Source organism: Rhea americana, unplaced genomic scaffold (genome assembly GCF_003343005.1).
Source record: "Rhea americana isolate MKP2758 unplaced genomic scaffold, rheAme1 scaffold_139, whole genome shotgun sequence".
NCBI classification, from domain to species: Eukaryota; Metazoa; Chordata; class Aves; order Rheiformes; family Rheidae; genus Rhea; species Rhea americana.
In genome coordinates this window covers 1838521-1861029 of record NW_028185472.1, presented here as the reverse complement: position 1 = coordinate 1861029, position 22509 = coordinate 1838521, and the positions used below count along the sequence as shown (strand labels likewise).

The following is a 22509-nucleotide window of genomic DNA, read 5'->3' as shown; positions in this document are numbered from 1 at the left end:
CTCCTGCCTGTCAAATGAAGCAGGTTTTTGGCCAACGCACATGTGCAGAGAACACACCTAGTTTGCAATGGCTGATGCTTAAACCCAGCACAGTTCAGGCAAGTGTGTGTACATGGTTATTGAAGCCACTGTACTACTTGCAAGCTAAATAAATAAATAAAGTGTGGTTTGGACCACACAGGCACATCTGTTTACCCTGGCTAACGGGGAGAATGATGTGCCAGATGAGGTGTCTGTGTGGGCATGGAGGGAGATGGACAGGATGAATCCTCCTGGAGCTGGGCCTTCTCCTTGGGGCTTTCAGCTGCAGGAGATAACACAAGCCTTGTGCAACTCCTGCCCTTTGCCATGCCCTGGGGACACAGTCTGTGGTATGAAGCACCAGTGGACAGGATTTCTGCGCAAGGAGGAACTGGTACATGTGGGATCCAATTTCATCATTTTAATGGAGCTGCTGGCTCAGTCATAAAGGCAACCTTCATGACTCCCATCCCCAAAACACATTCCCTCAGACTCTGATGGCATTTAGATTTTTCTCCCCCATTGCTGCATATAGAAGCAACCCAGAGTGGGGGCATCACAATGTGGAAGTTAACTAAAGGCACCATCCTTTTGTGCCAAGAGGTGATCAGAGCCATAGTCAAGCCACATCCCTCCCTCTCCCACTACCAACCAGTGCTGAGGGGGAACCAGACACAGGACACAGTTTGACTGACAGGGGACTCCAGTGGGCACAGACTGACAGCACAAACACAACACAGATGCCCATCTAACCGTTTGACTGGCTTGTCGTCCAGCAGGTAACTGCCTAGCACTGACCCTTTCTTCAACAGGGGCTTTTTGCTCTGAGGCGCCTGGAAGTTGAAAAGAGAAGGGACGAAGAATGTGGTTAGGAGCCAGGAACCTGACTAGTCCCAGTTCAGCCACTCATCATCTCTGTGACCACTTTGGGAGGAGGGCTGGAGCCCTTCCTGCCCCACAAGGTGCAGTGGGGTAGCCCAGCCTGAAGCTTTCAACAAAGGCGAGCTCAGCGCTAACTCTTCCTCAGTTCAGCTTGTTTAACTCATGCAAGAAGGCACCACTGATGCTGCTTTCCCCTTTGCCACAAAATACAGCAAAAATGATGGTGTCCAAAACTGTAGTCCTCAAGATAGCCAGAGCTGTCTTTTCTATGGCTTAACCTCTAGCTTGTGCCACAGCTGAATCTCTCTTTTCCCAGCTGCCCTTTTATTATGCCAATGATCTGTGGGAGACATCAGTTGCCTCTTCTCCAGAAGGTATCACTACCCCTTCACCTCAGCTACTCATCTACAGCTGCGCAGGTGCCACAGGAACAGCCTGCAACGAAGGAGACTGCTCTGCAAAGCACAGCGTACATGGGCTGCTTCACATGTGAAGTAAGTGAAGTAGGCACACTCCCTACAGCCAGCATTTACCAGCCTCCCAGAGAAGGAGAAAACAGAACAGTTCCTCTCACAATCGTCCTCCCCCAGATAAAGCAGCTTTGTCATCCCCAGCAGAGTCAAAGACAAGCAGTTTGCCGAAGCTCATGCGGGAAAAATTGTAACAGAAGGGTGGATGACCCACCAGCTCTCCCAAATGCTGGGCTAAGGCCTAGCCTCTCTGTCTCACACAGCCAGGCCAACTGCTCTATCTGCCCACAAAATGTGAAATAAGATACAGTGTGGCAAGGTACCCACCACCCAGGCTCTGGGGAAGATGTGCTTCCTCTGTAAGTCTGTAGATTTTGGATATGTCCTCATAAGTTATTTCTGGAGGTAAGGGTGGGGAAAGAAGAAGATTCTGCAGCCTGCCAGATCGGTTTTAGGCTGACTAAACACCTGCAGACAGCTGGTGATAGGCCTTCCTTCCTGCTGCCCACACACCAAGGGAAGACTATAAAGATTATTCCTTTAACAACCTCCAGGCTTATTTTAACAGGCAAAAATTTAAAAAACTGCTCCATGGGCCAGAACTTCCAGAATACCTTTACCACAGTGCAATACAACAAAAGGAGATACTCTGGACTTCACAGAGGACCTTACCCAACTGGGAACTTAAAGAAAAAATCCAAAACATTTACTGCATATAAAACTGACGTTTAGGAGAAGCTTCAGACACAGAAGCAATCTAGCACTGAGAGCCATCTCTCAGCAACTTCATTTCCAGGAAAAGGGAAGAGGAAGTGGTTTAAAACAATCAAGGAAACCCGCAAAGAGAAACAAACCCACACACCTCTAGTGTCCTACAGCCAACAAACACATGACCTTGCTGGTTGTACTTGGTGCTGCCTGGCTCTGGATTGTTGTAAGAGGCTCACAACTGTGGAGCACACATCTTCCAAGCCAAAGGACCCTCAAGTCTGTAGTGACTCATCTGCCAGCACTGATATTAGGTTGTGGTTCAACCAATCAGTGATTTTCCAGTGGGCATGGAGGAGGAAGCTTTCAGGGTTTGTGCTGGGAACAGCAGGCTCAGTCAAGGGCACTTTCTAGACACGTGGGAACAAGAAAATCACATTACATGAGCCACTGGAGGCTCAGATGAGTTGTAACCTTCAGGCAACCTGCTACTGCATTGCCCTACTTAAAGCAAAGTACGTACCTGGGGAAGAAAGAAGAAACAACTGGGTGCATTTTCCCATTGGTTCTGCCATGCTTTATTGGCTTGCCAGGTTTATGTAACATTTGGTTTCACAGGGATGGTAAAAGGAGATGCAACACTGCAGTTGTACAACACACAATGCCAAAGATTCCACAATGACAACATACATACAGGCATTTTGGATGGGAAAGAAAACAAAAGCATCTTCTGGTTTGTCAGCAAAATGCAAATACATGTTTGGTGTAGTTAAAATCCCCAAACACCCCTCACAAGCAATGGACATGAAGTTTGCTCACTCAGGACAAGCCCTTAGTCACCACACCGGATGCAAACACAGCCAGATGGTGCAGAAAGAGCCTGTAACCCCGGGATCTAAAGGGCACCTGCAGCCTAGTTTGTGCACAGGCAGCAACAGCTGCGGCCTGTGATGTGACTACCAAGGGAAAACGTGCTCCACAGACTAGGGGGCCAGGCCTGCCCACCCTGGCAAGGCCAGAAACTCTTACAAAGAGTAAGGTATTCAACCAGGCACTGAGAAGTGCAAAGGAACAGTGGCTGGGTTGCTGTCAGCCACATACAGCCCAACACTCCTTCCAACCACTTCAACATCTTTACTATGAAAGAACCACTGTTCATCACACCTTCATTTCACAGAAATAACAAAATTCTTCCCATCACTGACAGAGGGTATTGAGGACATACATAGCTTTAAAAGCTAAAAAGAAATCTATATTCTGTGCTATGGAGCATGCCACACACCAGGAACCCACATCAGAAAGCCAGACCACCCTTTTTTGCTGCTGCAGGGAATTATTGTTATTTCTTGTCCCTCTTACAGTAGGACAGGCTAGAAGGCAGATCTTCTGCATGTGCTAGATGATAGCAGCATCTCTGCAATCCCTTGGATCCCTGCTTTCCTGCAGATTGAAATGAAAGTGGCCAACAGGCTCTGGCTGTCAAAGGAAAAAACCTTATTCCAGCACAAGTTTGATCAGCCCAGCATAACCCAGCCTTGCCAGGTGAGCAATGCTAGTAGCTGGAGTTCACCCTGCTGCTCCATCCCTACTGCCTGCTCAGGAAGGAGAAGGATGAAAGCATCTCCTCTGTGCCATGACTATCTCCTGCCAGGCTCTCTCTTAGATCCATCTGCAGCTGTCCTGCCCTGGGCAGGTCCTAGCAGTGGAGAAGACAGGAGAGGACAGGAGAGGTACACCAGCTTTGCACACACCCAGGCACCTACCTGAACTGCAGTGTCCGCAAGCCTCCCAGCCCACCCACAGGAACCTAGAAGCTGCTGTAGCTTTACACATGGAAAGAGGAGAAAGCACCATTTTCTTTGCCTATTTGCACTGGACTCTGCAACAAAGTAACTGTGTTTATTACTTTTCCAGAGGAAGCAGTAAGCTCTGGCATGCGCACATGTAGGCACACAGACGCACATGCATGCACACACAAAACACACCACATCTCTAAAAATAAAACATCTCCCTTCCGATTTCAGAAACGCACACACACAGACAGGCACACACACCTCACCTCTTTATGATATTTACTGAAGTTACTCCCCTGAATAGAAAGCAGCTGTGTAGAGACTTCACCCAGCAAGTGTTCCTCAAAAGGCTAAAGAGCAGCTCCTGTCCTACCTGCGCCCTGTCCCTGGGCCTGCTTTCATAATCCTCCACACACCAGCCACAAAGGACATGTCTCATCTCTTGTGGCTACTACTGGCTGTCATCACTGCAAGAAAGCTGCTTCCAGGCCTTCAAGTGGAGCACGATGGCAGAGCAGGGAAAGGTACATGGTAGCAGGGATGGGTCCAAAGAAGGGCACAGAGCAGAAATGTAATTAAAAATAAATCCCATCCCCATATTTATCTTAGAAGCTGGGAAAGACCAGTGACGTAGTTGACTGTCCCAGACGTTCCCCAGGGCCAACAACTGCTCATATTCCAAGCAGGCTCCCCACTTCCTCCTAGTCCTTTGATACAAGGCTCAATGCTGCATCTCCACCACAGCAGAGTTCACAGGAACGAGGTGGCTGCCCCAAAAGGAACTTCTGAAAACATCTGCTATGAACTCAGGGCTCAGAGACAAACTCTAAAACCCTCCCATCCTCCTGCCACCTCCAGTGCAGCTGGCCCCGTATCTGGGAATACATCTTCTTCACCACCAAGCTCCAGCGATTCATCCAGCTTCTCTACCCTCCTCACTTGTACTCAATGCCTGTCACAAAATGCAGGCCTAGCACATGCAGCACCCCACTGCAGCCCCACAGAGGGCTATGTTGCAGTCCCAAGCCAGTGTGCCTTGGTTTGAACCTGGGCAGCTGGAGAGAGCAAATAGCAGAGCTTCTCTCCAGCTCAGAGAGAGGTGCTGTGAAGTCTGTATTCATGCACTACACCAGCCTTCGTGAGCTCAGGTCATTGTCCCCCGTGGAAGTGACAAGCTCCCGAGTGGTGACAGCAATAGCAGCAGATGAAAGGAGGGTGCTTAGGAATTAGGATTTTCTTTCTTAGACTAACCAGCTTCTTGGCTTCAAAAGTGTCTCGCTCATCTCGAAGTTTCTTGTTCATCTCTCTGCTCCAAAGGAAGACACAAGCAGAGACACAAAGAAGCACTCATTAAAAATGAAGTAAAGACCAGCATTTGAATGTGAGGAAGGAGAGGGAGCTTGGGACACCGATGAAGATGCTCTTTATTGCCAGACAGGTTGTGACTCCCACATGTCCCAGCACAGTTAATAGGCTTCACATGGCCCCCTAGTCAGCAGGAAAGACTAAATCCCTCCATTGGAGGGATTAGTTGGTGCAGTAACACAGCCTGTGCTCTGTGGGAGCTGATCAGATTGCACAATACTGTCTGGCCCCCAGAAAACTGGCAGCGTGCGAACACTGCTTGAAAACACTCCCACAGCTTTTCATGGAGAGAATAAGCACAGTGCTGAAACCTCAGCACTGCTGCTGAACCAGCATATAAGCTTAGTGAGAAAGAGACCATCAGAAAGAAACGGCAATTCCCCATTCCCACCCCTAACCATGCCATTGACTTTGTCAGCCAGACTCCTGAGAACAAGCAAGCAGGGTTTGAGTCTGTCTGTTATATACCAAGGGTTCGGTATCTCCCACTACCCTTGTTTTTACCTGAGGAGCTCCAACTGCCGAAGGAGGCTCTGTTTCTCTTTCTGCATGTTCTTGGAGACTCTAAACACATCCCTGGGTGAAAGAAATTTTAAAAGTGGAAGTCAATGGGGCAAGAAATACAAAGCTCCCTTTCGCAAGGACACTCAAGGCATTTGCAAAGATACAGGCCTGCCCTTTCCTAGGATGTTGCAGTGGAAGAGGTATGGCCACAAGAGCCACTCTTCTGCTCTCCTTCTGTGTGAGGGTAGGTAATCCATTTCCCCCTTTTTGCCCTCCAGTTTCCTCAACTGCTAGACATGGGAAGAATGCTTACTGCCATCTGGAACTGAAACATCTCAATGAAAGGCTGTTGGGTATTATCAGATAAAGCTCCAAAACAGAAACACAAGTAATTAGCATAGGATCTGTAGGAACTTTGCAGATATGATGGTGAACTGGAAAATACAACGAGGAAAAGCCTTCTTTAGACACAGACGCTTTTTTCATAGTGCTTTTATAGCCAAATATCAATGAACAAATTCATTGCCCACCATAGGCATGTGAGAGGTAGCAGTACCACTCCCTGTTTAGGATTGTAAGATCACAGGGGTTACTTATCTTTCTCAAGAAGAGATAGACAATCCTCTGACAGGATGAAAGTTTCTAATTAGAGATCCTTGTTCTTCTAATTACTTGCACATCCTTCTCCTCTGCCTGGGCCCCCATCCAGACAACCCACCCTCTTGCCCATCCCCACCTGTGCTTCTGCTCCTGTTCAAGCTGGGCCTCTTTCTGGAGCTTCTGTAATTGCCCCTTTGCTACCTCCAGCTCCCATTTGCTTTTCTCCAGCTCTTCCAGGAGGTTTTCATTCAGGTGCCGGAGCCTTTCATTCTGTACCCGGGTCTCCAGCTGCTCTGAGTTCAGAGACTGTAGCTGATGTTCCAGCTGCAAGGGGAGAAGAGGAAGAGGAGGAAGGGTTAAATACAGAGAGGAAGGGATTTGTGTTACAGCTGTAATTGAGAATACGATTACCAGTAGTATCAAGAAGATGAACAGAAAACAATTATTTTTCATCATTGCCAGCACTGCGGAGCAAGCAATGCAATTAGTCAAGCATAGCTAAGCATGCACTTCAGGCAGCATGAGGAACTTGTTGCAGATTGCAAATATGGGCAAAAGAAGTACTAGAAAAGAAATGGGCAGAGGGAGGCAAAGTTGTGTTTGTAAGAAGTTTTAAGTACAGGTGTTGAGAATCAACTTCTGGGTTAGGGACTTCCTGAGCATGTGGTAGGTGAAAGGTGGATGTATTGAAGTGTAGTAAGCATGTCTCACTACACAGGCCCTACTTTAAATATTGACACATGGAAAGTCAAGCAAGCAAGCTCCTGTGAGAGACAGGACCTTGGGCTAGAGGGACCTTCATTTTGTCCCAGTGTGTTGTTTTTATACCACTGGAGAACAGTTCCACTCTAGACAGTGCAACAAGACATCAGCACAACTAACAAGCCTGATTTGGGAAGTTCAAAGCCTGCTGTCCTGTATTCAGCCAGTGACTTGATTCATCACAACGTAAAAAATGGCTGGCATAGCCTGGGAAAGGGTCAAGGACAGAGTCGTAGCAGTCAGACACACTTCATTTCAGATGATGAGCAAGGCATTGCTGGAAGGATGGTACTGACTCTTCAGGGTTGAGCCACCAATTACAGCCAACTAGGGCCCTCTGCTGAACTCGGTGCTATGCAAAAATTATGGTCCCCATCTGAGCACTTATAGCCCAAACAGAGAATGATACAATTGTGACTTTACAACCAGAGAGGAGCACTAGGAGCCAGCTCTGGTCAGTGCTGTAGGCAGGAGAGTCAGCCTCCCCAGGACTCAAGGCCAGAGGGCTGCAACAGAGACAGCAGCATGAGCAGAACGCAGGACCAGAAATCATGTTTCCTAAATCTCACTCAAAAAAATCTCCCAGCTTACAGCAGCCCACTCCTGCATCAGGATCACAAAGACAGCATGTTGGCTGGGACTGTCAAAGAGCTTGCGAGAATTGAACAGTCAATATCTACAGTTGTGGTCAACCTGGCAGAACAGGCTCCTGTTCTCAGAAGTTTTGAGTACAGAGCACAGCTCTCTAAATATCATGTGTGACAACTTCTTACCACCTAGAAAGTTAAGCAAGGGCACAGAGAGATGTGATCTCAGCACAGAACAAGGTCTCTTGCAGAAACTCATGCATACTTTTTTGCATCTTCAGTTAAACCCTTGACGGCAAACTAAACCAGTACACGATGGCACAAGCTAAGTGCTTTTCTCCTTGCTGCCCTGCTCTCAGCAAACAGTCAGGAAGGGGAGTGAACAGAGCTAACCTTTCCCACATTCTTAGAAACACAAGCCCCACGTCTCTCCCAGCTGAAGTTACAAGCATAAGTCACGCTCAGCTCTGCCTGGGGACTTCCAGTCCTTTGGACCATACTCTGGCACTGGAGTCCAGACTTGGAGAATCAGCAATACCATCCCATAGCCTTTAGGTCTTCAGAAAGCCAAGAGACAGACTTTCAGTAAAACTCCTGTCCCTCTCTAAGAAGTCTCTATCACACAAATCTTAACCCATTTTATGTTGTATGTAGTCTGAATTGATACCACAGAACAGTACACTCATGATACTAGACTTTCACCACAAGAGGGACCTGATTATCCACACAGTTTGGTATAAGCCTCAGAGTTAAGAGCATTAGAAATGACCATTTTGGTCAGAATAAGGGTTCATCTGGCCCAGTATGCCATGACCATTACTTACTATAGTCCACTCCCCTCAAACATCCCAGCATCTACAGTCCTTGGATTAGGGATGCTAGAGGCTATATGTCTGTCTATTTCTCCTTTTTGTACCTATTTATGAGCCTATTACCCATTAGTTTGACCAGTCCCTTTTCAAACTGCTGATACTGTCTGCCTCCACAACCTCCTGCAGCAACAAATTCTAGAAGTTCACTGATCTCCTGCAAAAGAACTTTCTTTTAAACCAACATCATACCAGCCTCATCAAGTCTCCCCCAGCTCTGCTGGTACAGGGCTTAGGGGATAACAATTCCACACGTACCTTATCCGCCATCTTCTGATACCGTAAAATTCAGTTATATCCTTCCTTAGTCTTCTCCTCTCCAAAATGACATCTAAACTTTTCTAGTCTCTGCTCATAAGATGCTCCATCATCTGCTCTGCTATCCAGCTCTGCTTATAAGACACATCCTGCATCATAAGATGCTCCAYCTCCTTAAGCATTTTAGTTCTCTGTACCCTCACACCTCAAATAGGATGAAGTGGAGTTAGAGGAGAACAGAGTTGCACAAGCACTTGAGAAATACGCACACTGAGGCTGTGGGTAGCAGGAAAACATCCTCTATCTCATTCTCAATATCCTTCCTTATAGCACTCAAAACTCTGCTGGCTTTTCTGGCTGCTGCACACTGTGCTGGTGTTTTGAGAGAACTGTTATTTCATTCATATCACAGCTAGGTACCCAACTGGGAAACTCTGAGTTGCCAGCATCTTTCAGGTACCTCCCACAGCTTATTTCTCCAGGAGTCATGCCTGAGTTCTTCAGAAGAAAAGGAAGACGCTTAGAAAGCATGCTCCTGTACAAATACACACACCAGGGATAGCAGGCCAAAGGAAAGTTTCTGGTTTGATCTCTTTGGTGACTGATTAATCAATATATCATTAAGTGCTGAAATGCAAATGTACCGTATGTACAGCTCTAATTGTCACAGAACTGCTAGGCCGTATTGTTTAAGCTAGATGCAGTATTTTTTTTTATCCTGGGTTATTCTGGTGCAGCCAGAAAACACAAACTAGAGAGATTTAGCTCTTGCAAGTCTATACACAGCTTTCTTACGTGCTACAGAAGGCTCCAAACTTGCTTCTAAATCTTCACCCAGTCTTCCTTGCTTAATAAAGTTATTTTCCAGCTGATGGGAGGAGTACAAGAAAAGAAACCAAAACAGATAAGAAAACGAGTGTGTGGAAAGGAAATATTTGCAGGCAGCTATTACAGCTGAAGAGAAATCAATCCCCTCCAACACCTGCAGAGAACTGGACTAGCTAGTACCAGCTCTCAGCAGATGAGGGCTTAGCAGAAAGACACCAGAAGGTGGTATACTTCTTTAGGAAGGCCTTAGGGCCCTGTTACCTTCTTCTGGCGATAGAGGATTTTCTCCAGCTCCTGCTCTTTGCTACGTAGTTCCTTCTGAAGCAGGTTACTCCTGTCATGTCTCAGTGCTTCCTGCAGAGGAAAATGTACATGAGTATGCATTCAACACCCAGCACAGTAAGAGCTGTTGCTTGGTCAAATAAGCCACCAGCCATTTTTCAGACCAGAGAAAGTTTGAGGACTCTCCAGCCAAGAGAGATGATGCACCTGGCAGACCAGCCTCTCCCTTTCTGCTTTGATCTGTTGCTCCATTTCTTCATATAGGCACCTGACTTCTCGGTCATGGTCTGTCTCCTTCCTACAAAAGGAAGGGGGCACAGGTCAGGAGCAATAAAGGGAATACAGAAAGAAAAGAGGAGAGGAGAGGAGAGTGCAGAAAGCTTCCTACTAACAGCTGAGTTCAAAGTAAGTACAAGATTTTAGCTGGACCAASTGTTATGGGTTGGCATTAATACAAAACAAATCTGTGGGGATCAGATCAAGATAGAGTCATTTGATTCACAAAAAAAACCCCATCTCCCTCTGTCTCTACTGGTGTATGAGGCTGAACTTAACATGTCAGATTGCATCAGCTGGTTCCTGGCAGCAAGATGTTCTCCTCACCGTTTCAGTGCCTGCTCCATGGACTCTTTCTCATGATGCGCCTCCCTGATGTACGATGAAACACGCAACAGAAACTCCTCAAAATTGGATAAGAGCTCTGGACGCTCCTTTCGTAGCCGGGCCCAGAGTTCCCGAACCTCGCTTGGACTGGAGCAAGCGTACAAGAAAGAAGGAAAACAAATGAGTTTCTGTGTCATCATATGGATTGTTATTCCAATTCCAACATGCATTCAAGGACAGACAGACTGCTCTTCTCCCATGACCTTCTGCATTACACCACCACAGCAAAGAGGGAGGAAAAATAGCAACTGAGTGATGTAGAGCAAGATCTACTAGTGGCCTATGCAGCAAATATGGAATGACTATTTTTCAACTATTCAATAATAATACATTTGGTGTGTAAACCAAGATTTGAAGATGTGAACATCCAGCAAATTTGTTGTGAGCTGTGATCAAGCAGCAAACTATTATAATCCAAGGATTTTAGCATACATCACCTAAGTGTAGTCCTCACGCCAGGACTGTACTGGTGGATAAAAAAATAAAAAATATTTTTAAAAATTAAAAAAAGATTAACAAGCATGGAAAGTGAAGCAGTAGCAAAAGAAGCAAATTTCCCAAGGTGTCACCTCAAGTTTGGACTACAGGAAGCCCTGAAAACCCAAAGTCTTGCCTTTCAGAGCCTGCAATAACCATTACACTGTTCTGGCATTTAATTCATCACAACTAGAACATAGCACTTATAAGCTGACTCTTTCCCATACAGTCTCTTAAGTCAGCAGGGACTGAGACTACCCCTCATGCTTCTCTTCAGAGGCTTCTTGGGGAAAATCTTTTAAACCTATGACACACTTTGCAGGAACTGCCATTAAATGTACAAAATAATTACGCTCCTAGATATTATTTGGGTAGATATTTTTCTTTGTGTATGTATTTGTCTTCCTTAATATTCTTTGTGCAAAAACAAAAAACACATCAAGCCCTTGATATCCCCCATCACCACTACAAGATATTCTCCCTTTTTTTTTCTCCTCGAGTTGAAAGTTACTAATACTTCATCAAAATCTTATTCTTTAGGTAACAGAAAATATCCAGTTCCATTTATAAATAAACACATCCTTTTTTCAGCAAAAACAACGAAGGCAGGCCAGCTCTCTACACCACTGCCAATTAGCTTCTGTTTTGCGTTAATTCTTTACAACAGCTGGCTTGGCCCAAAAGCTTCACATGAAATAGCTACTGAACTCATTGCAAAAAACCGCAAGTAAGTGGTCAAAATAAAACACAGGATAATCCCACTTCAAGGCCTGATGTTTCTCAAAGCAGAGTTGTAAAGGAGCAGTGACTATTTATCCAGGACAGCACTACCGTCTTTCACAGTGTCATTCCATTACTTGAGGCATATCAGCCTCCCAGAACTTTTTGTAACAGGAGGAAAAGCTTAGCCTTAGAAGAAACATGCAGGTGTTTTGCATCATAATGCAAATTGTGATGAGAGAAATGAAAGAAGAAATCTGTTTTGTGATAATGCATCTCTGCAAGCAGCAAGCTCCTGCTCTCTCAGCCTTCCAGCAGCAGTAGTCCCTACATGGGACAGGCTGTTCCCTGCAAATTTGCCACACTGCTGGACTACAATGCCTGAAGGACAGGGCTGCCACAGACTCAGCTGGGCCACCCCACACAAATGTCAAGGCTCAGGCGAGCATCCCTTGCCCAGCTTGGCCTCTCACCCTTTTCAAGACCAGCCCTTTGAGGCAGCCCTTTGAGCACTGCTCTTTCATGCAGACTCTTAGTTTTAAGATTGTCTGAACATATGTGAACAATCACACACCATTTTGGAAAAGACAGCACTTGTCCTCCTCACCTTATCTAACCCTCACATACGTGTTTTAATTTGCTGTGTGCAGATGATCCCAATTGCTACATTTTACAACTGTAATATGAATTTATAGTTTGGAAAGCTCTTTGAGAAAAGCACTACACTAAAGGCAGCTGATAATTGTTTTATGAGACAACTCAGACTTCACTGCATTTGCTACTGAGCGTATGAGAACACAAGTCTAGAAGACAAAAAGCCCAAACTGCTTCAGAGAACAAGCAGCTCTCTCCACCTCCTTGGTCTTTGCCGGTACTCTGAAGTTTTGGCATTGCAAGATCAAGGCAGAGCACAAGTGAAGCCATCAGCTTCTTCAACTTACTCATCAAACACTTGGGCTGCTCCGAGCTGCTCCATCATGGAACAAAATCGTTTCTCTTCATCATCATCTGCTGGATCCAAGTCATCTGACCAGCCTGACTCAAAGGTCTCCTCGTGTCTGGAGTGATCTGTGCTCCCAGCTCCTTGACACAATTCAATTCCTATTAACTTTCCTGGTGGAAGCAGACAGGAAGAAGGGGGGGGGGGGGAAAGAAAGGTAAGTTGGACATCATTTATTTGTGTGCTATTTAAGTGACAACCTGACATGGCTCCATGAGAATCTGCCAACATGCTGCTATTGTTGAACACAGCTCTTTCTCAGTAAAGAGCCTCTGTTCTAACATCCTGAGCTATGTCAGCTTCCAACCTGCAATGCTGGGGCTGAAACAGGCTTCCAGCCTAACAACAGGCTCTTCTGGCACTGCTCACACCCTGGCTGAGATGATATACCACCCTCGGCCTTGGAGTTTCAGCATGTGAAACACTTGGCATTAGCTCACTTTACTCCAGTGGAGGAGCACTGCAGTCTATTTGCTGATAGTTCCCAGTCAAGGGCCATGAGATCCCTCTAAGACTGCAAGCCAGGCACCGAATACATCTGGGCCTCTGGTTCCCTAGCTAAAAATACTGGGAGGGTGGTGGGGAGAGATAATCACCCTTCCCTTCTCACATGCCACATCTCTTCCGACTCAAGCGCTACAGGGCAAGAGCTGCCTCTTGCTAGGCATGTGTACAGTGTCTGAACAAAAAGCAGTTAATCTCTGAAAACCCCCTCCTGCCCACATAAGGATGGCTTCCAGATATCCAGATCCTGTTTCACGCTGAGATACTAATGCCATGAGAACTTCATGCTATTCAAAGAATGTGACAAATATTGGTATTGGAGAACAAATTCTGCTTAAGGAAACAAATCAAGCAATTCTCTCTAGAACGCGGCCCTAATCCTATATACAGAGACCAGACCTTCATTAGGAACTACTCTTCCTTTCTAAAATAAATCTGCTTGGTCCAGAAGGCAGAGGTGACATCCAAGCCACAGGGCCAGGCGCCAAGGACTTTAAGAGCATGGATGAGGACATGAAGCTGCTCTTAGAGGAAAAAGTCCAAAGCCTGTGTACCTTAAGTCACTTAACTCCATCACTCCTAGCTCCAAGTTAAATCTCATTACTGCACCCTTTCTATTAGCTACTTTTAACGCTGTGAAGAGTCATCTGTAAAAAGATGATCTGTAAAGTTCTACAAAAAGAGAGTGCTGAGGTTTTATTTGATGTGAGCTCCTTTTCCCTCACCATCTTCCCTCTATCTGTGCTCTGACACCAAGAACTTGGCCCAACAATCAGGCAGTTTGCCCCACTGTGCTTCCYTCTTCTCCCAGGCAGCTACAGCTTCTCTGTACCCTGACTGCCTGCTAGAAACCTGTGAGGCCCAAAGCCAGTCCAGTCCAACATAAAATGCTTGGATTTACAATAGATTTCCCCCAATACAGGCAGTAATGCAGAGGGATGGAGCTTCTCTCTTGCTCTTAAAATCATATGCTGAAAAAAAAAAAGGCTTACGACGTGGACAGTCAGGCCTAACTCCAGCTTAAAACTTGAAGACTTAGTTATTTAAGGAGATAGGCTTGGATTAGGCATTTTGAACATCTACTTTAAAGAAAGAGTTATCATCGCTCTTCTATAGCTGGGAAAATTGAGGTAGAGAATGATCTGAAGATTAGTTTGACATCCCAAAATGATCTCATAAATTGCTTTAAGCAACAATATGCCAGGGAAAACTTGTGAGTTAGAAGCAAAGCCTGAAAAGGATTCAGGGAAGCCAGACACAAAGGGTGACCATAAGGAAAGAAATGCAGAAATGAACTGTTTTGTCTAGCCAGAGTAAATCCCATGGAGTTAGGCTGCCAAGACAGCCTGTCAACTTGTCCTGTTTCAGGTTTACTGAGAAGGGTCAGCCAGGAAGGTTGGCACAAAGAGAAATCTCGCCTGCCCGTACCAGCAAAAGCACTGAGGCAGGTACTCTTCTGACGCCTGTCCATGGCTATGGCTGTGGCAAACATCCCAACAACGAAGGCTCAGTAGATACCAAAGTGCCCAAATGGCGCCTGTTCACCCTCCATACAGAGCAGGGCAGAAAAGCCCATGCTGCCAAGATGACTCCTGTTTCTGAGGAAGCACCAGACACAAGGCTTCACACCTGCAGCAGGTACATCAGGTAGAAACAGGCATAGTTGTCAGGCATTCTGTGGATTTGCACATTCCCACAACAGACAGGTCTGAAAAAGCTTTCTACATTTATTCTGAGGAAATCTTTACAGCTTCTCTTTTCAGAAGTGGCTGTTTCTGGTTATTCAAATTGAAGCACCAAAAAGGCAGCCCCCCAGCTGGGAAAAAGCCCTTGGCAGTGACAGTCTGAGCAACCAGGACACAGCAGCTCGAGAGGCTCTTTAATCATCTCTGAAAATCCTAGATTATGTATGTCCATTTGCTGTGTTCTGATCCTGATGCCTCCACAGATCCAAGCAACTCAGCTAAGGAAGGGGTAAGGCGGTGCAGGTTTCCTGAAAGCCAGCAGCCAGCTAAGGCAACAGAGCACCCACAGGTAATTATTGCTATGGTCACCTCTCTWCTTTTTCCACCTCTCACACTGTTCGTAGTGCTAGATGATGACTTACGTATAAGATTAGCGTTCCTCTAGTGTTTGGTAAAGACACAGTGAGAGAAAAGCAAATCTTATTTGTCAGTGTTATCCTACTAACAGGACTTTTACTAATTCTTTGGACACCACTGCATAAACCAACTGGACAGAGACAGTTACCAATAGGCATATTTCTGTCCTCTCACAAAACAAGAGTCTCTGTCTAAATGAACTGTTGATCACACAGCCAGATACACATTGCAACCACCTCCATCAGGAAAGGCTCAGAGCCTGGCTCTACCAAATGGACAGGTAACAGCCTTGGAACGAGCAGATGCAAAGCCTCAGGGAAGGGGACAGCAGGTAAAGAGGCTATTATATACACACCTCTCCCCAAAAATATTCATGTAAACATGGGGCATTGTGCTGCACAACTGGTATGGCTTCAGCAAAACAGCAGAACAACTGTATATTCTACTTTCTTGCTAACATAAAACACCTTGATACAGACATTTTCCTACCTCTTTTTTTGTGCAGTTCTTACCTAGTCCCATGCTGAACTCCACAGGTGTGAGGTATCCATTATTATTTTGTTCCAAGCTGTCAAAAACAGTCTCCAGCTGCTCAGGTGTAAGGGGGAGTTCATTCTGGAGCCGCTACAGAGATAGAAGAAGGAACAAGATGAAGGCATGACTCAAGTCTTCCACATGACTCGCTCTGCCTCTGCTGTCCCCAGTGATGTGCCCTTACAGCAGCGCATCCTGTCGGGGATGCGACAGTCTGCCAGGAGAGCTGAGTCATGACACAAATGCCTGTTTGGGCCCACTGACATGGCAATACTTTCCATTACTGGATGATTCAGCCAGGATTGCACAGAGGGAACCTCAGCTTATTTGGTTTGTAGGGAACTCAGCCCTCTTACTCCCTCTAGTTCAGACCTCCTCCCTGTAGGTCACTGCCTGCCTGACCACCACTGTGACAAAGGTGGCCGCACCGAAGGGCCCTCCAGCCTCCCCAGGCACTGCTCCACCTAAAGGAGCTCTCAGCATGGTGTGGCAGGTGCCAGCTCCATCACTGCAGCCAGAGCGGGACCAAGGGCTTATGATTTGGAATTCAGAGTGCCTGGATTCAGTTACCAGTTCTGGCAGGAAACCCACTGCAGATCAAAAGCAAGAGATTCAGTTCACATCCAAGTTATCTTTCTTCTGTCATCTCCTGTCTTTTGGATTTGTATCATTATTCCTAATATACAGATAAGCAACAGATGAATTTCCCCTTATAACAAATGTCCATTTAGCAGGAAGAGCTCCCCTACAGAGCTTCAAAATAACAAGTACAGCTAAAATCCCATTACTGTCTGTGAAACACASAGCTGTAGATAAAGCTTAATAAATATCTATTAACGTAAGCACACAAAATTAGGCATCACACAACCCAAAACAAAGTGACTCTATAATTAATCTAGCTTTGCTTATTAAACAGGTCCTGCTAACTGATAATTATAGATGGAGAGACAGATTGGACAGAAGAAAAATAACTTGTAGGTAATCTTCCCAGTAAAGGAAGTTGTTAAAACAAAAGACACAAATAACTAGAGATTCTGTTGACAAACACTGTTTTTAACAGAAAACACCAAAATATATTATCCTAGAGGAAARTTATAATTCAGGCCTAAAGTGAGCTTTTGAGGCAAGGCTTTAGCCACGGCTGAAATAAAAAATAAAAATAAAATAAAATAAAAGCTTTTTTTGTTAAGAGGCTGGTGGGTATTTTTTCTGTTGGTAGTTTTTTTGTTGTTGATTTTTTTTTACCAAACCAAAGTGTCTACATTTCCAGATTTCTCATCCATTCTCCTGCATGCTTAATGTTTGTAGGCACTGTTACAAAGATTTTGATGTTATGCATCCCTTAAAAGTTTGCAATTGCAGTCCCCCTTGTCTTAAGAACTTTTGGGACAAAAAAACCCGTGATTTTTGGTTGCTAGCAGCTGGCTGGAGCAGAGTCTAACTTTAGGAAATCAGAACATATAGAGCCTGTACACATACCCACACTTGACATGGTAAAGACTTGCCATGTTCTCCCCTCTTTGTGGGTCCCATGACTGTAGGGGAAGGAGCTGTTAAAGCTGAGTGGGGAAGGATTTTTCCCTCACCTGCATGTCCACCTTGGTGATAAAGCCCTTCTCGTCCTTGTCACACAGCTGAAAGAGCTCCCTTGCCTTCTTGAGCATCTCCACCTGCACATCCTCCAATTCGCTCATTTGGCTGGAAGGAGAAGCACCAGAAGCCACTCCATCCTCCTTGTCCCCCTCCTCTTCTCCTTCCCAGYGGCCATATCCCAACAGCGCTCCCCTCTGGTTCTCCATCTTCTCAAAGCCTTTCCCCCCAAGGCGGTGGCAAATGGAAGAGCTGTGGGGCAGGGAACGGAGAAACCTGAGTCAAACATGTTCCTCCACCTCCACCTCACATACCACCTAGTTACATGTGTTTTGGAAGAACAACATTCAGTATCCATAGTCCTTACCAAGGGGTAGGGGGAAGGAGAGACTGCGAGCAGAGCTTGTCACAGAGSAACAGTCCCTACCAAACAGAGGCATAACTGAGCCTACCAGAGGTATAACTCAGCACATTGACGGGCTCCAGACCACTCATCTAGCAGGGATGTTTATTACCACTGCTCCTCCTCCAGCTCAGACCTCCAAGGAAATCAGAGATCTCTGCTGGCAAAATCCAGATGCCAAGGGAAGGTTTCAGCAGAGATGAGAGGACGGGAAGAGCATATTCGACACGCAGGTATCTCTGCCTGTGCACACAGCAGTACTGCATGTCCACAGAGACGTGGGGTTGGAGCACCATCGACAGGGCCAGCTCCCAGCTCTCTCATTCAGTTCCCCGGCTGCCTCAGCTGAGACACTTCTCGCTCCTCCTCACCAGAATTTCCYGCCAGCTTCGTCCTTCAACCCTTTGGGGCCAGGCTTTCACTCCAGTGGCTCTGCCAGCTGGGAGAGCACAGGAAGCACACGGAAGAGACACAGAAAAGCACACAGTCCTGAGCCCTCAACCAAAGGCACATTTCTGTCCTCTCCCTCCGGACCCAGACACAGGCAGCAGGACTAATAGGAAGGTAACAGGAAAATGTCTTTTTCGACGCAGAGGTTCTTCATCAGAAGAGGAAAAACAGCTTCTGGGGTTGGGCATACTACACTCCACTGCTCCAATACCTGAGCTTCTGCTCTTGGTTTCTCTGACAGTAACACATTTTCCTCCTCCTGCTGCTCATTCGTGCCACCCTCAAACACCAACGCTGTATGACAACTCCAAGAGTGCAGAGTGAGACAAAAGCAGAGAGGACCAAGATCTATGCAAGCAATAGAGGAATGAGAAGGAATGTTTCTCCCAGCCCTCTCCCACCCAGGTCCCTCAACTGACCTTCCACCTCTGACATTTTCCTGTTAACATTTCCCAAATAGTAATTCCATCTCACACAAAGAAAGGTCAGAAAATTCCTACACTGGGATACAAGATGGAAAAAAATTAATAAGCCTGGCACTCCTGCCCCTCTTGCGTCCCAGCCTCTGTTTTGAAAGCTTAAAAGCTGCCAAATAGAATTTTAATCTGAAATGTTCACCTTTGAAGGAAGGAAACTCCACGATCATGCAGACGGATCAGATGCCAAAGAAAATAACTCCCATTATTTACAAGTACCCGAAACAAAAAGGCTAGGAATGAGAGCACCCCTCTAAGTACAGCACTGTGACTGTAAAGATCCGTACAACATATCCCTACCCCAACCCACCTTCTGACTTACTGATCCAACATAACACCCTCCAGACAGTCTGTTTTCAGCAACATCACCTCTTTTTAAAGCCTTGTTGCAATGATTGCTTTAGATTTCTCCTTCTCCAGATCTACAGTCTGCATTGCAGAGCAGAAGTGAGCTGTGCAAGCAAGCTGAGAGCAGCTTTAAACACTACGAGCCAAGCCAAGGAGTGTTTTTTTTTTTTTTAACCACCAGGAAATAAAAAGCCCTATACAGATGCCGCGATAACAGCCAAGTTAATTCTGTTTGCACTATTAGTACACTAGAAGGATAGAGAACATGTCACAAGCATGAAACATATGAAACTAATACAAAAGGAAAAGGCAATTATGTACTGTGATATTTGACTCTGCTTATTACTGCTGTTTGGTGAGCTAGAGGGTGGTTCTGCTCCAGAGAACAACTACATCACTTCATTCCCCCTTTTAAATGAGCATTTTTTCAGACCATCTCAGTTCAGCATCACTTAAAGAAATATTTATTTGAAACACTACGAAGGACAATCTAGAAATTAGTACTACACATTTGCTCTCTAGTCAGGTAGTCATCCCAGGCAAGCAATGAACACAGAGCTAGAACTCAAGCTTTGGGGAATCCTGGGGCTGGAAGGAAGAAAGAAAGCAAGAAAAGGGTGAACGTAAGGGGCGTTGCTTCTTCTCTTTCCTTCTCCCTCTCTCTCCATCTTGCTGAAGCTTTCTATTTCATATTATGGAGTCAACACAGCAACATTTGGAGACTAAAGCTTGATTCTGTCTCTTTAGCTGGACAGTCAGCTTGCTTCTGATGGCAAGCCTGTACACTGTAGCAGAAAAGAAGCTAGAAAGAACCTCAGCTTCATTTTCATATTTTAAGTAAAAGCTGCAAAGTTGGCCTTGGATTTTACAGGTGATTACAGTGAGGAGTCGCATAGCTACAGCGATGAATGGTAATTATCAACTGCTACAGGCCATCTTGCTGAAGGTTTTTGCCAGATCCATTTCTTCCATGCAGTCATAGCACAAGCAGGTGGGGGCAGACACAGAACAAGAGTTCAGCAGAAGAGTCATGACAGGACTGCACACAGGGGCAGAATGAGAAAGAGCATAAGTAAGAAATACTGAAAGTGCCATTTTCTGAAACATCCCTCTGACCATCCAAGAGATATTGAAGTCCTCGGTAGTTAAAAAAAAAAAGACCTTGTTTTCTTGTTAGCAAGTTCATCATTTTATTTCGAAAGCTAGAGCAGTACATACAGGTGATCAGAGAATCAGAAAGGTTGGAAGGGACCTCTGGAGATCATCTAGTCCAACCTCCCTGCTCAAACAGGGTCACCTAGAGCATGTTAGACAGGGTTGCATCCAGGTGGGTTTCTGCTGTGGGGAGGAAAAAAAAAAAAAAACGTTTTATGAGGAGGATGTTCTGTTCTCTTGGAGACACATGACATCCCTACATCTCCTTTTTTCAAAAGCCCAGCTGTACTGCAGATCTAAAACATTAGCTGAGGTAAAAGCCTCTTCTCTAGAAGAGCTGGAGACCTGTCATGGACATGAATCTGAGAAGATTTGACTCATGCACATAAAAGACCAAGCCCATTAATTCAACATTCAATGTCTCTTGTTCAGGCTTCTTCTAGCAGCTCGAGGCTAGATGTGGCTCTCTCAAAGGCAGGATGACTTTGCAGAGGAATAAAGCTGCAAATAAAAGATAGCCCCATAAGCAAGACAGTGCAGCTTCCAGATGGACTTCTCTCCCAGAGACCTTTGACAGAGAAGTTCTTCTGCACCCCCATTTGTAAGGAGGGTATGGCATTTGTAAGGCATGGTAGAAATGCAGATGAAGGATGAAGCAGAACCCAATTTAGCAAGAGCAGCTGGTCCTTCCCCAGGTAAAAATCATCACTGCAAAGTGCTGGGGGAAGCAGTTTTATCAGCAAGATAAAGAACATTACCAAAGGACAACCTCAGAAGAGGATGAGTTTATGAGACTAGAAGGCCTGAGGACTGGTACCAAGAGAGAGGCCAGCATAGCTGCCTGARGGCAAAGGATCAGCTTCTTGAGAGCCACACCTGCCTGACACAGGTGGAGGAGCCAGAGAAGACCGGTAAAGGCACTAATGTTTATGGTCAGCCAAACCTCCTCCCACGGCGGGACATAAACAAAGTCAGAGCATGCCATCTCCTAGTGACAACCTCCCAGGTTGCTACAGAAGTTTTGCAACAGAAGACCAAACAGAAGACCTGCCAACCTCTACCATTTTCCACTTTGGAAAATTCTGGGGTCAGAAGTGCCATGTCATTCTTTCCTGAACAGATTTGTCTTCCAAAACACTTGTCCAGTCTCTTTGAATCTGAGTAAAAATATTTACCGTTCACATGAGCTCTGTGATGGAACCAAGAGCTGCTGATAGAAACCAGCTGTCTGMTAGAAGTAGAGGGTGTTGACAAAGTTTTACAGGATTATTCCAGTTTTCTGTGAGCTTRCTACACAGTTTGAACCACATCTACTCCACAAGAGACAGCGTCCCAGCATCAGGTCAAACAAGTGTTTCCTGCCATCTTCATATGTGGGAATTGTGGTAGAGGGACACAGCTTCTCTCCGAGGGACTGGCAGACCTACCAGGAATATGGACGTGTAAGGGACCTGAGTGCTCCAACAGGCTACAATCATCCTGACGAGCCTGTAAACACCTCTGCGGGTGATGTTCTTCTGCAGCTCCTTCCTCCCCCAGCCTAAGGGTTTGCCTGCCTGTGCAGAGGACTCCACTGGTGTATCCACTGTCCCTCAGCTTGGGAGCTGCATTTAAGCTCAAGCACTTCCCTTAGTTACACTGTAGCAATGTCCATGCCTTGACCTTTACTCCTCCTGACTTGCTGAACCGATTTTCTGGTTTCACCTCAGATCTGCCTGGTCACTACGGACTGAATCACTGGACTTTTGGTTATTGTCGCTGGACCTGCTCTGCTCTTCTTGCTCATCAGTAAGGGCACTACCCTGCCATCACCCTCATCTCCCAGCTCCCCTTCCCTTGCAGAACTGGCAGCTCCTGCTACTTCCTGATAGGATTCTCCCTGAGGGATGCTAGCAACATCTGTGACTTTGGCAAGCTCAGGGAGACAGAAGAATGGCCTGATACTGAGCCTGAGCCAGTCTTCCAGACCAGTGGGATTACATCAAGCATCTCCTGTCATGGTGCATGCTGGGGCCTAACAAGCAAAAGTTCATCTGTAGCTACAAGACAACTTCTTGGGTATACAGGATGCAGAAAGCGAACACAGGTCACTTCAGACAAAGCTCACAAACGGAAACTCAACTGTCAGTGAAGGTGGACAGCATTGTCACCTTGCATT

The 22509-nt window shown here is 45.9% G+C and overlaps 1 protein-coding gene across 6 annotated transcripts in view; it reads right to left on the bottom strand.

Annotated features, from left to right (window-relative positions):
• The window catches only part of CRACR2B (calcium release activated channel regulator 2B), a 62059-nt gene that overhangs the window by 31264 nt on the left and 8286 nt on the right, over positions 1 to 22509 (bottom strand). For 5 of the 6 annotated variants that reach the window (XR_014894993.1, XR_014894994.1, XR_014894995.1 and 2 more), the window contains exons 1-11: positions 18584 to 18653; positions 17516 to 17771; positions 15908 to 16019; positions 12731 to 12902; positions 10533 to 10679; positions 10137 to 10227; positions 9909 to 10001; positions 6480 to 6667; positions 5744 to 5815; positions 5126 to 5180; positions 775 to 854 (exon numbers count right to left, since the gene is read on the bottom strand). Coding sequence is in view for 3 of the 6 variants with exons in the window: in XM_085298488.1 (XP_085154614.1) it covers positions 775 to 854; positions 5126 to 5180; positions 5744 to 5815; positions 6480 to 6667; positions 9909 to 10001; positions 10137 to 10227; positions 10533 to 10679; positions 12731 to 12902; positions 15908 to 16019; positions 17516 to 17771; positions 18584 to 18642 (1325 nt within the window). In the remaining 3 variants the exon portion in view is untranslated. Of the gene's footprint in view, positions 1 to 774; positions 855 to 5125; positions 5181 to 5743; positions 5816 to 6479; positions 6668 to 9908; positions 10002 to 10136; positions 10228 to 10532; positions 10680 to 12730; positions 12903 to 15907; positions 16020 to 17515; positions 17772 to 18583; positions 18654 to 22509 lie in introns of those variants that run through there. The other variant, XM_085298490.1, reaches the window with a different exon arrangement.